General features: G+C 41.3%; 1 protein-coding gene across 1 annotated transcript; it reads right to left on the bottom strand.

Moving 5' to 3' along the window:
* Window positions 1-1,449: 1,449 nt before the first annotated feature.
* On the bottom strand, window positions 1,450-12,410 carry LOC141501508 (zinc finger CCHC domain-containing protein 8-like). Its single transcript, XM_074205515.1, has 5 exons — window positions 11,773-12,410; window positions 6,745-6,787; window positions 4,846-4,920; window positions 4,032-4,137; window positions 1,450-2,099 (listed from the first exon to the last, which is right to left on the bottom strand). The coding sequence occupies exons 1-5, from the start codon at window positions 12,017-12,019 to the stop codon at window positions 2,016-2,018; spliced, it is 555 nt and encodes a 184-aa protein (XP_074061616.1). The 5' UTR covers window positions 12,020-12,410; the 3' UTR covers window positions 1,450-2,015.
* Between the last annotated feature and the right edge of the window lie 1,513 nt (window positions 12,411-13,923).

The raw sequence follows: 13,923 nt of genomic DNA, 5'->3' as shown, positions 1-13,923 counted from the left end.
TAGAGGGGGAAATCTTAATAGTGAAGATATTTTTGATTAAATGAGCCACATGGTTCACTATTTAAAAGTGCAACTTTCTCTGGCACCTGTGTATTCTTAAATTGTGAACCCCAACTTGTAAGAGAGAAACTGGGAAAAAATTATATCTATCTTGTTTGCTCTTCTCCCTGAGGAGACAACTAAAAAATATTCGCATGTCAGCAGACTGGGGTGTGCATGTGTGTGAAGGCACCTTATTCTAATCAGAAGACTTGGGGTTAAGTTGTAGCTCTACCATTTACACCAAAGGTGGTCTTGTTCATTTTTGAACCTTGAGCTCTTAAATCATACTACATACCCACTACTATAACAATTTTTAAAAGAATCTTAACAACTTTGACCATAGAAAACACTTCAATACATGTGTACCTACTATTCCTTTCAAATTGCTTAATTTTCTTCCAGACTAGTTTATTTGAAAGTCACTATCTCTAGCTCAATATCAAGTTGTCAAAGTAGTTAGAAATAGGATCTTGTTTTGAAACACTTGAAATGTAATAAATACCCTTAAACGGCAGTCTGATTATTAAAACTATTCCCCTTAAGTGTATCAGGTGAATCATCACCATGGGTCCCACTAATAACTACCAAAAAAACCACCATTTTTTCTTTTTTGCCTCATTGTGTGATTTTATTACCATTCTGTGGCTAATATCTTTTCCAAAGGCAAGCCAACTCTGTTACCATGAAAGCCAATAGGAAAATTGGGTTTCAAACAGATACAAACTGAAATTACGGGCAACATTTTTGGAATCTGTTGCAAAGATACACCTAATAATTGATTTCTTTCAGGCAGCAATAAGGAAAGAAAAAAAAAGGAACTGGATGGATTTAATAGAAGTAAAAAGCTCAAAAAAGCTCCAAATCCATGTTACTTGGAACCTTTGATAATGATGCTCTGCCAGCCTAACAAATACAAAAACAGAAAGGCCAGAGTTATGCCTCATTCCATTTAATGACAAAGCATTTTTTAAGAGCTAGAGGTCTTTCAATAATGCAACTATAATTTGCAAAGCTGGATACGTCAGAGGGATGAAAAATCCAAACTCAGGCTGATGAAGCAAAGTGCATCTGTTACACTGTTCTGTTCTAAGGCACTTTATTGTAATAATGCATTAATCTATTAACCTGAATAACATACAGTATTTAATTGATGCTGTACAACCTCCCAACCCCCCAGAGCAGCAAACAGTAGTTTCTGTTTTGGATCCAGCTTGTCCTGGTACCCCCTCCCCCAATTTTTTTACATTTTTCAAACTCACTATGGATTCCCTACGTTGTAGTTGAAACTATTCTATTGAAGGGAATCCCTAAACGGTCTTCATTTTATTTTATACAGTTTACCAAAATGCTGCAGCAACTATAAAACAATTCAAACAAGGATTTCAGGGAACTTATAAGTAACACCAGTTTTGAGAAAAACATCTTTTATTATCATCACCATCCAGCTTTCTGTGCTGGACTATGTGCCCAATGGCCAGATCTTCTAAAGAACATCTACACAACATTTCTTTCATGTTTCAAGAGATGAAAATAACTGTACAAGGTTAAGTACAAAAGTACACAAGACAGTGGACACGAAATATCCATGTATGAGATTTTACCCCACCTGCAGCTTTACATTTTTTGAAAAGTAGAACTTGTTAACTAAAAAATATTGTCTTTCTATAGTTCTGTCAAGTTTAATGGAAGTGGTTTTAACCTGATAACAACACTAACACCAGTATCACTGATCTGATATTTACAAAAAAAACTTGTGTTTTTCAATAAATTAAAGTCAACACCCATGCAAGCTAGAATGCTAGCTGTTTGGCGAACAAGGACCTGACATCAGAACAAGAATTTCAGAGTCCCAAACTTTAAAATCATGTTTTTCAAACTGCATCCATTCCCCACATCAAAGATGTGAAGCCCAATCCCATTCCTCTTTGTGCGTGGGTTTGTGATTTTGCCATCTAAAAATGAGCAAACATGTTTCAAAAGATTTCTTGCTGTATCTTCATTTTTTTATAACTTTCATCTTCTTTGTCAACTGAACTATAACCAACTTCATCCTCACTCTGGAAATCAAGACACGTAAACAGATTCATTCAGACTTAAGTTTTCACAATATGACAAATATAAAGTGACTTACTTTGAAAAACATTTATAGCTATCTACAAATTGTCCACGTAATTCTCACACTGATATTTATAAAAGTTAACAAAAAATTTGACATAGAGTAATGAATAAAATCCTCCTGTCTCAGTCGGATGCTATAGAAAACAATGGAACTCCAACCCTCTCATCGGAACACTGTAATCTTATTGATTTTAAGTAATGATGTCTCACTTAAGACAAAGCTAAACAAAATTTAGTTTCCATTCAAGTAAAGCCAACAGATCTTTTCCTGAGAACTATTCTTAAGACCCGTCTAGACTAACTAGATACATGCAAGTGTTAGAAGACATTTTTTTTTTTTAGGTTTTTGAAAGTCAGGTTAAGTGGCTTGCCCAAAGGCACATAGCTAGGTAATTATTAAGTGTCTGAGGCTGGATTTGAGCTCAGGTACTCCTGACTCCAGGGCAGTGCTCTATCCACTGCGCCACCTAGCCACCCCTGAAGACATATTTCTTATGTCATATAAAACATACCACTGAGTAAAACTCAATATGCACAATCATATTCTGAGATGTTATTCATTCATATGTTTAGGAATATTGGTGTAGAAGAGAGAGCACCAACAGATTAATAAGAAAAAATTAAGTCTTTTATAAAGTGCAATGGTCTTTAATGAAACAATAATAGATTTGAATTCTATTTTGATGGATGGTAATTTGGAGACTGATTTGAATGGATCAGATAGTCTGAGTAAAAGTTTAAGCAAGCACTATACATTTACTACAGATTAAACCTAAAATAACCATAATTTTTATCCCAACCATACAATGATAACTGATTTTCACAATGAGCTGCAGTCAACGCAAATGACAAATTGCTTCCTTTTTTTTTCTTTAAGGCTTTTGCCGCCCAAGGCCACACAGCTAGGTAATTATTAAGTGTCTGAGACTGGATTTGAACTCAGGTACTCCTGACTCCAGGGCCAGTGCTTTATCCACTGCGCCACCTAGCCACCCCGTATAGTAAGATTATTTAATACAGCACCACTTTAACAGGCAAGAAATAAACAAACAAAATCTTAATTCTGGACTTCAGGAGTCAACAGCAGGAACAGGTAAGGTTGTTCTAGAATAAGCCAGTCCCATGGAGGTTTTTTTTGGGGGGGGATTATGAAAGTTAGCCAGGGGATAGATGGAGAGCTAGTTAGTATGTGCTGGGTACAGTTTTTTAAAATGGGGGAGGGAAGGAATGAGATCTGTTGTATAACCCCTGTGATCGAAGTTATCAGTTGAGTAGATCATAAAATTAAGAGTTGAAAGGGTGTTTTGAATTGTATGTATATGACCCAATTCAAAGTTTTTGACTCAATATATGACCACCTAGCTGCCCCTCTCTTTTCCTCTTCTGGGACCCTGATCTTAAGAGGATCTCTTTCCTTTCTACATCTCCATTTCTCCTTCTAAGTCCCTGATTTAGGATGCCTATTTCCCCTTCTAGTTCCTTTATCTTAGGCCTCCTTTCTTTCTTATAGGCTCCATTTTCCTAATCTATAAAGGACAGTCCGATAAAAAGCTGGAAGCTAAATAGGCAGATCTCTTCTAATAGAGATAGCACAGGATGGCTAGGTGGCGCATTGGATAAAGCACCGGCCCTAGAGTCAGGAGTACCTGGGTTCAAATCCGGTCTCAAGACACTTAATAATTACCTAGCCGTGTGGCCTCGGGCAAGCCACTTAACCCCATTGACTTGCAAAAACCTAAAAAAAAAAAAATAAAATAAAAAATAAAAAGTAAATCATTTTAAAAAAAAAGACAGCACAGGATGATACTAAGGAGAATGGATTTGGAATCACCAGAACATACTACTTAAAGAGGCTCTGACATGAGATATACCTGGGGCAGCACATTAAAAGCAGTCTTCTCAATATCAGCTTTCTTCTGCTTCTCATATCGTTTTACTAAATTAGAAACAAATTCCTCAATTTCTTGATGATACTGCCTGAGGAAGAGAAGAAATTACATTAAAACAATATCTCAAGGATTAAGCATTTAGTCAAAATATATATTCCGCACATTTTCTAAAAAGAGTTGCCAAATAACTGAGCTTCATAAAACTACCTATCAATCTGGAAATATTTACTAATGGTTTAAAGTTTAAAGATTTGGCAACAACATTTCAACATTATTTTATTTTTTCAATTACATGCAAAAGTCATCAACAATCTTCTTTTTCTAAAGGTTTTTTTTTTTTTAGGTTTTAGCAAGGCAAATGGGGTTAAGTGGCTTGCCCAAAGCCACACGGCTAGGTGTGAGTGTCTGAGACCGGATTTGAACCCAGGTACTCCTGACTCCAAGGCCGGTGCTTTATCCACTAGGCCACCTAGCTGCCCCTAAAGTTCTTAAGTTTGACCTTTTTCTATCTCCCTCCCCATGACACTGAGTAATTTGAAATAGATTATACATATACAGTCATGTTTAACTATTTTCATAAACAACTTTTTTCAAGATAATCCCACTTTCAATAGTTTACAAATTATTTCACAAAGGGGGTGGAAATGGTGTTAAAGGAGAAAGTGTACAATTTAACCTAAGCAATTTCTCATCCAGAGTATCTTCAGAGACTAAAGAAATACTTTATCATGAAAGCAGCACATTCAGAAATCTCAATGAACAGAATGAATTCAGGATGTTTTTGAAAGCTACTTACTTTGAAATAACATTGTTTATTAATAAAATTTGAAGCAAGGGTCCATCTAATTTAGAATTGTTCACCAAAATCCCACTAAAAGAAAAATTAAAACATACTTTTAGAGCAGATACATGTGTTAACATATATAACTACACTCTATGTATGTAAGTAACCACAGTATAATATTATACATCTGAGGACCTCATTTTAAACAATCTCCATAGACTTAAAGAAAGAAAAAATATAATTATTTCCCACTGATTTCAATATAAAACAAGAGGCCTATTACAATAGGGGGAAAAAAGGAGCCCCAAGATATTATAAAATATTAAAACAGAAAATATATTTTAAAATAAACAAAATAATTTCAGTTGATCAGTTTGAAAAATGAGTTTCACCAGAGTTAACCAAACTCAGGTCAGTATGACTATTTTAATTATCTTTTGACTGGCAAGGTAACAATCAACAAATTAAACCCTATTAACTTTTTACTTCCCAATTTAATGGTTTATTTGTTTATAGGGTACTAATAATATTGGTATAAATTGCAAACTTAGCAAAAATGTTTATTTTGAACTTGGCAAAATCCTGTATTATTGTCAGACAGCAAATATGTTCTCTTGGGAATGGATCAGAGCTGAGGGAAAGGACATCAATCCAGAACACTCTTTCACAACAACCCCAACCAACTGCTCTCCCTCATAAGTTAGATTATTTTAAAATCACATCAAAAAAATTATTATAAAACTTCTTGTGAAAGATAATAAAATTTGGGGGGCGGCTAGGTGGCGTAGTGGATAAAGCACCGGCCCTGGAGTCAGGAGTACCTGGGTTCAAATCCGGTCTCAGACACTTAATAATTACCTAGCCGTGTGGCCTTGGGCAAGCCACTTAACCCTGTTTGCCTTGCAAAAAAAAAAACTAAAAAAAAGATAAATAAAATTTTTATGATCTGGAATTCATATTATAATTAGACCTGTAGTTTTCTAAAACTTAGAAAAATTAGAAAGGAAATATTGCTCTATGCAACAGAAGTCTATCTGTATCAATCACTGTATATAATAGGAACTTCAACACTAAGAGTCACATCAAATGCTTCTAAAAATCTTAGAATTTTTTTAACTTTTAAATATAGCTGACGTGCTAAATCATGCTATTGCAAGTTTTTTTTTTATTTTGCAAGGCAACGGGGTTAAAAGACTTGCCCCAAGTCAAACAACTAAGGAAGTATTAAGTGTCTAAGGCCAGACTGAACTCAAGTCCTTCTGACTTCAGGGTTGGTGTTCTATCCACTGTATTACCCACCTGGCCCTGTTGCAAGTCTTTAGACCCAAGATTCAAAGGAAGAAATTCAACAACTTTTATAAATCTTTGGAGGTTGGGAGTGTACATTTATCATCCTCATTTTACTAAGAAGCCCAGAGACAAAGTGATCTTCCAGGAATACTTCTTTACTTCCCATTACACAGTGCTCCCTCTCTCTTGAGCTGTTTACATCTTGTATGCCTTTGAATTCCTTTCAGAGGTGGTGGTCACAATTTTAATTAAATTAAAATTAGCCAAATTCAACAAAGATGTATGAAGCACTTACTGAGAGATGAGAACTGGTAAGGTGCTGGGTGAGATATAAAGCTCAGATTAAAACCTTTGCTCATTAAGCTGTATGACTTGTCTATTTTATTCAGTAAAATTTTTCCTATTATTTAACACATATAAGAAGACAGGTAAAGGTACAAGAATTAGAAAATCTGGCAAATTCACCCCAACTCTACTGATTTTTCTAAAATTCTAGGAAGTTTGAAAAACAAGGGCATAAAAATTAAAAAAAAGAACACTATTATTTCTAAGAAGTCATTCTTGTTCATGTGAAACATAGGGACAGCGGTGTAAATTAAGGTTTATTCCATGATTTCATACCTTGGTCGAGACAGAACACTGAGTTTTCTTTTCAGTTCTTGATGTTAATTATTTGTTAAGGAATACAAATCAAATCTTTACAATCTGCAGGACTAGTAGAACCATAAACCCACAAATGTTAAGCCAGAGTTTTGGATATCACTGCAGCCAACACAGTCAGCTCCCACTACCCTGCCCCCTCAAACCCCAACTGAAAGCCTTTTCTATAAGCAAGTCTTTAACTACATTAAGTTCTGGAGTAAAAGATGAAAAATGATAGTCCTTGCCCCCGAGGAGCTTAATCATCTATCACCAAGGATCCTGATAGGCAGAAGATGATGAGGACAAAGTGCTCTAAGGATTTTGAAAAACTAAATCTCAAAAACCTCCATCTTTCAGTTTAGCTGAGCTATTCCTGAGCATAACTTAATTCTATCCAAAAATTACTCACAGGGTTAAGAGAGAGGTATTCCCCTTCAACACATATTCTAAGTCATACCTCTAATCAGATAGAATCAAATGAGAAAAGAAGATGAAGATGGCCTGAACAAAGAAAACACACTCAGAAAAGGCTTGGTCAGTGTTGGGGAATTAGACATTATATGGAAAGCTGAACTGAAGTGCTACAGGAGAGTGCTGTCTATTTTCAATAAAATCAAATCCAGATAATGATTTTAAAAAGAACAGACCAGGGCATCATAGCTACCCTAAGAAGAAGAATAACTGTTATTAGAACCTAGAAAATGTACCAGAAGAAAAATTCCAGTCACTTCAGCATTTTTTTTTTCCCAGGTTTTGCAAGGCAATGGGGTTAAGTGGCTTACCCAAAGCCACACAGCTAGGGAATTACTAAGTGTCTGAGGCCGGATTTGAACTCAGGTCCTCCTGACACCAGGACTGGTGCTCTATCCACACCACCCAGCTGCCCGTCTCACACTTCAGCATTTTTTTTAATGTTTTAGGATTTTGCAAGGCAAATGGGGTTAAGTGGCTTGCCCAAGGCCACATGGCTAGGTAATTATTAAGTGTCTGAGGCCGCATTTGAACTCAGGTACTCATGACTCCAGGGCTGGTGCTCTATCCACTGTGCCACCTAGCCACCCCTTTTCAGGATTTTTTAAAAATCAAGAAATGCACTTCCACAAGTCAAGAATCTTCTCCAAACAGGAAGAATTCTTTAAAACGCATCCCCTCTTACTTAGTTGATATATATGTACACACACATACACATCTACTGGAAGAGTTTATTCTTTGCTATTCATCACAAACCCCTAGCCCTCTAAGAGATGATGAAAAAGGGTAAAAACATCACTTGTACAAAAATATTCATAGCAGCCCTGTTTGTGGTGGCAAAGAATTGGAGATCAAGTATATGTCCTTTAATTGGGGAACGGCTGAACAAATTGTGGTATATATATGTCATGGAACACTACTGTTCCATTAAGAAACCAGGAGGGTTGGGAATTCAATGAACCCTGGAAGGATTTCCATGAACTGATGCTGAGATGAGCAGAACCAGAAAAACACTGTACACCCTAACAGCAACATGGGGGGTGATGATCAATCTTGCTGGACTTACTCATTCAATCAGTGCAAAAATCAGGGACAATTTGGGGCTATCTCTGATGGAAAATATCATCTGTATGCAGAGAAAGAACTGTGGAGTTTGAACTAAGACCAAGGATGATTACATTTAATTTAGAAAAAAAAACCTGATATTTTATTGTCTGATCTTGCTACCTCCCCTTCACTTTATGTTTCATCCTTATGGATATGATTTCTCTCCCATCATATTCAATTTGGATCAATGCACACCATGAAAACAATGTAAAGACTGACAGACTGCCTTCTGTGGGGGGTGGGGAGAGGGAAGTAAAATTAGGGGAAAAATTCTAAAACACAAAACAAATAAAATCTTTAAAAAAAAAAAAACCACCCAAAACGGTACATACCATTTGACCAACCATCACTAAGGCTGTATCCCTAAGAGAATAAAGAAAAAAAAGGACCATAAAAAAAGAATTTACGTGAAAAGTACTGTTTCTTCCCATACAAACAAAAACACAGCAAGAATGTTTTGTTCTATGATTTTTTTAAAAACAAATTTTGTTGCTGTTTTTATTAATACATCACTGTCATTTATCAATAAGCTTCTGCTCCTAAGAATCCTACTTTGTAAAAAGCAAAACAATCCAACACACTGGATAGATCTGATGATGCATGCTCCATTCAAGTTCCACTGACCACCACTGTTCTGCTAAAAAGAGAGATTTGCACAAGGAGTCTTCCTAAGTCAATGCTGATCCCTGCATTGATCAGTTCAAATGGACAGACAAAAAGCTTTCTTTCTGACATTATTTCAGGAGGAATGCTAAGTGCTAAGGGCAGCACTATAAGTAAACACGAGAGTCCCTGCCCTCAATTTGACATCTAAAAAAAAAAAGATAAACAATATATAACAGGGAAGGGAAAAGGTAGCTGGAGGAAACAGTGTTGGTTAGAAAGGTATCTCTCAAAATTATATTCCTATGGTCACTGTTTGCTTCCAGGTCCCTTAACTCTCCCCCAAGTAGTCAATAAAGAAAAAAGAAATAAAAAAGACAAAGAATCCTCAATTAAAAGACTGAAGAGAGGACCTTCGATCAAACTCATCTGCCATTTGCTCCCTGAAATCCCACCCTCCAGCTGCTCAGAGCCCTGGCCTGGGTCCTGCCTTTCACTTTCCTGACTCCTCTTTTTTGCCAATCCTTCTTTAGTACACTCTTGGGGCTATCACTTAAAGGTAGCTGACCTGACATGGACTATCCAGTCCAGGGCATCAACTCATTCATAAAAGGGAATGTTCTCTTCCTCCTGAATTTCTCTAGAGCAGATGGATCTCTCCTATTGCTCGTCTACATTAGACCATGGGACATGAATATATTTAAGTCCACAGACAAATCCCAAGGCCTCAGTGGAACACAAGCTCCTGAATGGCAGGGGCCCAAGAGTTCTCAGCTCAAGTCAGAATGGCCCCACTTAATCACAGTATCAACAAGGGCTCAGGCCAAGCACAAAAGACAAAAACAAAGACAAAAATGAAAGACAAGCTACTGAGGGAAAGAAGGTATCCCTATAAGCAGATACGAAGCCTGCACAAAGTAAAGCCAAGGTCATCTCAGCATTGAGGAAGCCTGCAGAATACTCCTGAGAAGCAAGTGGAGTCTTGGAGAAAGTCAGAGATTCTAAAAGGAGGAAGAATGGATGTGATGACCAGAGGTGGGAGGTGAGTGTGGCCAGGGCTGGAGGTGCAAGGGCCAGATTGTCTTTCACCTGCTGATCCAAGCTGGCCAGCTTCCCAGGGGATCAACATATCAAGTACAAACTGAATGGGAGCCCCAGACTCCCAGGGAGCTACAGACCAGCAGATAGCAGGTGATCTCACTCAATCCCAGGGCATCAGCCCATCTTCAGCCCAGGTGGATGCAGTGGTTGAGTATGAGGTCATCACACCGCCAGCCAACAAGTCACTTCCAGGCCTCATCTCCTACATTCTCCACCTACATCTCTGGGTCCAAGGGCCCTGACAAACAGTTTGCCCTCCTGAGTCTTTCTGGCCATTTCCAAACCACCCCCCTGACTTCCCTGTGCCCTTCCCCACCTCTTTCCTCATTCAGAAATGGAGGGCAGAGGTGGGGTCTGGTTTGCTAACAGCAGGACCTCCAAAGTCAGCACAGTTCCTAGCACAGTGTTTTAAAGATCTTTTCTTGTTCCTTGATTTATCTTACTGCTGCAAAAAAGGAGCAAGTCAATGAACCTCTGAAGAGCTAGAGTAGAGCCCAGCTGTCTGGCCCATAGGAACAGAAGACTGACCTTCTGGGGGACCTTGGGCCTTTCTATAAGCTGGAGGATCACTCCTCCCAGCAGTCCATTCTTACTCCAAGTCACAGTCTACTGACTGAAGCTGGAGGACATCCAGTCTGTGCTGACCGGGTTCACTCTCGGTATGTTCCTTGGTTTTCCCTGGGCACTCACCATACAAGGGCTTTCTTTTCACATTTCCTATGGGACTTGCTATCCCACCAACTAGAAGCTGTGGTGAACTTTGTCACCTCTCTCCAAGCCTGCCCAGGACCTCTGCTCCCCTATACTCTCAGCTGAGGACCTTAGGCCACACAGCTTGGGAATTCTCTCTTCTCCCTGCTTTCACATCATTCAGACATTTGACTTCAATGTCCGGGTCATCACCATCTTCCTAGTTTCCTCAGCTCCTCACTCCCATTCTTCCCATATTCCATATTCCCATCTTCTCACATCCACCCTCCCAGGGCTTGGTTTTGTTCCCCTTCTCTATTCCTACCCGTACCACAAGAAAAACTCTTCTAATGGATCTCTCTGCCTCCAGTCTTTCCCCAGTGGAACCCACTCTCCCATTAGGCTGCCGAAGTGACTTTTCTAAAGGATGGATCTAACCATGTGATCCCCGCTTATTTCACAACTCCCATGGTTCCCTATGACTTCCAGGATCCGATATAAAATGCTGTTTGGCCCTTAAAGCCCTTGGCAGAGAAGGCACTAAATAAACACAACTGACAACTTGTGGGCAAACTGCTGCAGAAAACGTATTAATTAAATCAAGGATGTCCTCATTAAGTTTCCAGTCCCGTAGAAAAACAGCTGGATCTCTGTGTGCTCCCAGAGCTGTGGCGTCTCCCCGTCCTGGTCACTGGGGATGCCCAGACAAGTGCCCTCTCCCCAGACTGCCCTTGTGAACCCCTGGATTCTGCCAGCCCCTGTGCAGGCCTCCAGCCCCTCACAACCTCGGGAAGCAGCAGCACCAGCGCGACCCACGCCGGAGTGGGGAGGGGACCCAAGGCCAAGGGCAGCTTCCACCCAGCCCGAGCCCCGGCGCGCCCCCGCGCCCCCAAGCCGCGGGCGCGCGCTTAGGCCAGGCGCGCCCCCGGCCCCTCCCTCCCGCGCGGCGCGGCCCCGGGGGCTCCGGGCGGGAAGGGGAGCGGGCCTGACGTCAGCGGCGCCCCGGGCCCGCCGCCCCCGCGGCCGGAAGGATATTCTCGGCGCGGAGCTCCTCGATGGTCTCCTCGTAGCGCCGCAGCCGCTCGCGCAGCTCCTCGTCCTCGACGCCGTTCGTGGCGGCCTCCTCCGGCCGCGTCTCGTCCTCCTCGGCCGCCCCGGCCTCCGTCTCCGCCGCGCCCTGCTCCGTCCCGAAGCGGACGTGAACGGGCTCCCCGGGCGCCTCGTCGTCGCCGCCGAAAGCCTCGAACAGCTCCCGATCGCCGAAGTCCACCTCGGCCGCCATCTTGGCGCTCTAGGAGAGACGGGAGAAGGGGCGGGGCGACGGGCGAGAGCGGACGGTTTCCCGGAACGGCCCGCTTCGAAGCGGCCTGTCTAAATGAGCCGGCCGGACTACAACTCCCAGAAGGCCGCGGTGCGCCGAGTGCCGGAGAGGAGAGGGCTCGGACGCCGGGCATGCCGGGACTTGTGGTTCTTCCCGGGGCAGGGGCAGAGGGTGGGGCGGGAAGGCATCCGGGCGCCCATTGTTCGCACTGCCCGCCGGGATTGGTTCTGAGGCTGCGGCGATCCCGCCCTCCGCGCGGCCCGCGCAGGCGCGCCCGGGACAGCGGAGCCGGAGGCTTCCGGGAACGGGAAGCGACTGCGGCGAAGGGGGCCCGGGGGGAGGAGGGGGCAGAGCCGGGGCGGACCCGGGGTCCGAGACGGGGTCCGACCGAGCGCGGGGCTCGGGGCGCCGAGTACGGGGGGCGGGAGGCCCGGAGGTGAGTGCGAGCGCGTGGGGCGCGCGGGGGCCCGAGCCGGGGGGACCTGAGTTCGGATCCGCCCGCTGACCCCCATGGCCTTGCCGAAGTCGGAATAAATGAATGAAACGGAAGCTTTGGGAGCTTGTAGGTCCCCGGCCTGCAGCGTCTCTGTGGCAACCTGGAACAGTGTGACACTTGTGGAATTCAAAAGACTTCACCAGACTTTCCCTCTGCACATACCCAGAGCCTGGCCCAAGGTGATCAGAAAGCAAGTGCATTGGCAACATGAGCAAAGAAGTCAAAAAAAGAATCCTAGAATCGAAGTTGTGGTGACAGGGATGCTCAAGACATCCACCCAGCAGGAGATGATTCCAAAAGAGAGCCTCATAGAAAAATACAAGAAATTCAGCTAAAATGTCCACATGGATAAGGTTTAAGTTGAAAGTGCTTTCAATACAATTAGAGAAGAAAAAAAATTATGGAAGAATTGAAAATAAGGTCAATGGTTTAGCATAAGAGATACAACAAAACCTTGCTAAAATAGCAAACTCCCTGAAAACTAGAGTAAATCATATGACACCCAATAGTTCATAACAAAATTGGATAAAAAAAGGATAAAAGTGAAAAGACTAGAAAAAAGAGGAAAATGGAAGAGATCTCACAGACCACAGAGAAAAGCATTAATTCAGATTACTTGAATGCTATGACCAAAGAAGGCATTAGATTGTAAATTTCAAGAATTCTTAAAGCTGCCCAGATCTCTTAAGGATCTTGGAAAAAGTGGGGGGAAATCCACTAATGGCTTTTTTTAAGGTTTTTGAAAGTAAAATGACTTGCCCAAGGCCACACATCTACTTAATTAAGTTTCTGAGGCTCTATTTGAACTCAGGTCCTCCTGACTCCAGGGCCAATGGTGCCACCTAGCTGCTCCCCACTGATCACTTTCTGAAAGACACCGCCAAGTGAAAACTTTAATTATAGTCTAAATTCAGTTCTTCCAAGTCTAAGAAAAGGTGTAAGCAACGGAAAAGAAAGTTCAAGTACAAAAGAGACAATCGTGATAATACATGATGTAGCAGCCATCTTTTAAAAGGAACAAAGAGCTTGTAATATATTCCAGAAGACAAAGTATCAAAAATAATGTAGCAAAAGGGAATATAATCCTGTGGGAGAAAAGGGGGGGAAGAATAGATCTTAAAAGAAATAGAAGACTTACAAGCATTCCTGTTGAAAAGACCAGAACTGTGCAGAAACTTTGACATTCAGATAAATAACATTTTATGATACTAAAGAAAGGTAAACATGGACAAATACAGAACTGAAGGATAAAGTGTCTTCTAATAGGCTCCTACTTAATCTTATCAACATAAAGGGATCATACAAGGAATATAGTTACAAAGTCTTAAAGTGGTTCTGTTATATCTTCATAAGAAAAAAATGTTCTCTA

This window comes from Macrotis lagotis, chromosome X, assembly GCF_037893015.1.
Source record: "Macrotis lagotis isolate mMagLag1 chromosome X, bilby.v1.9.chrom.fasta, whole genome shotgun sequence".
Taxonomy (NCBI): domain Eukaryota; kingdom Metazoa; phylum Chordata; class Mammalia; order Peramelemorphia; family Peramelidae; genus Macrotis; species Macrotis lagotis.
This window is presented reverse-complemented; position numbering and strand designations above follow the sequence as displayed.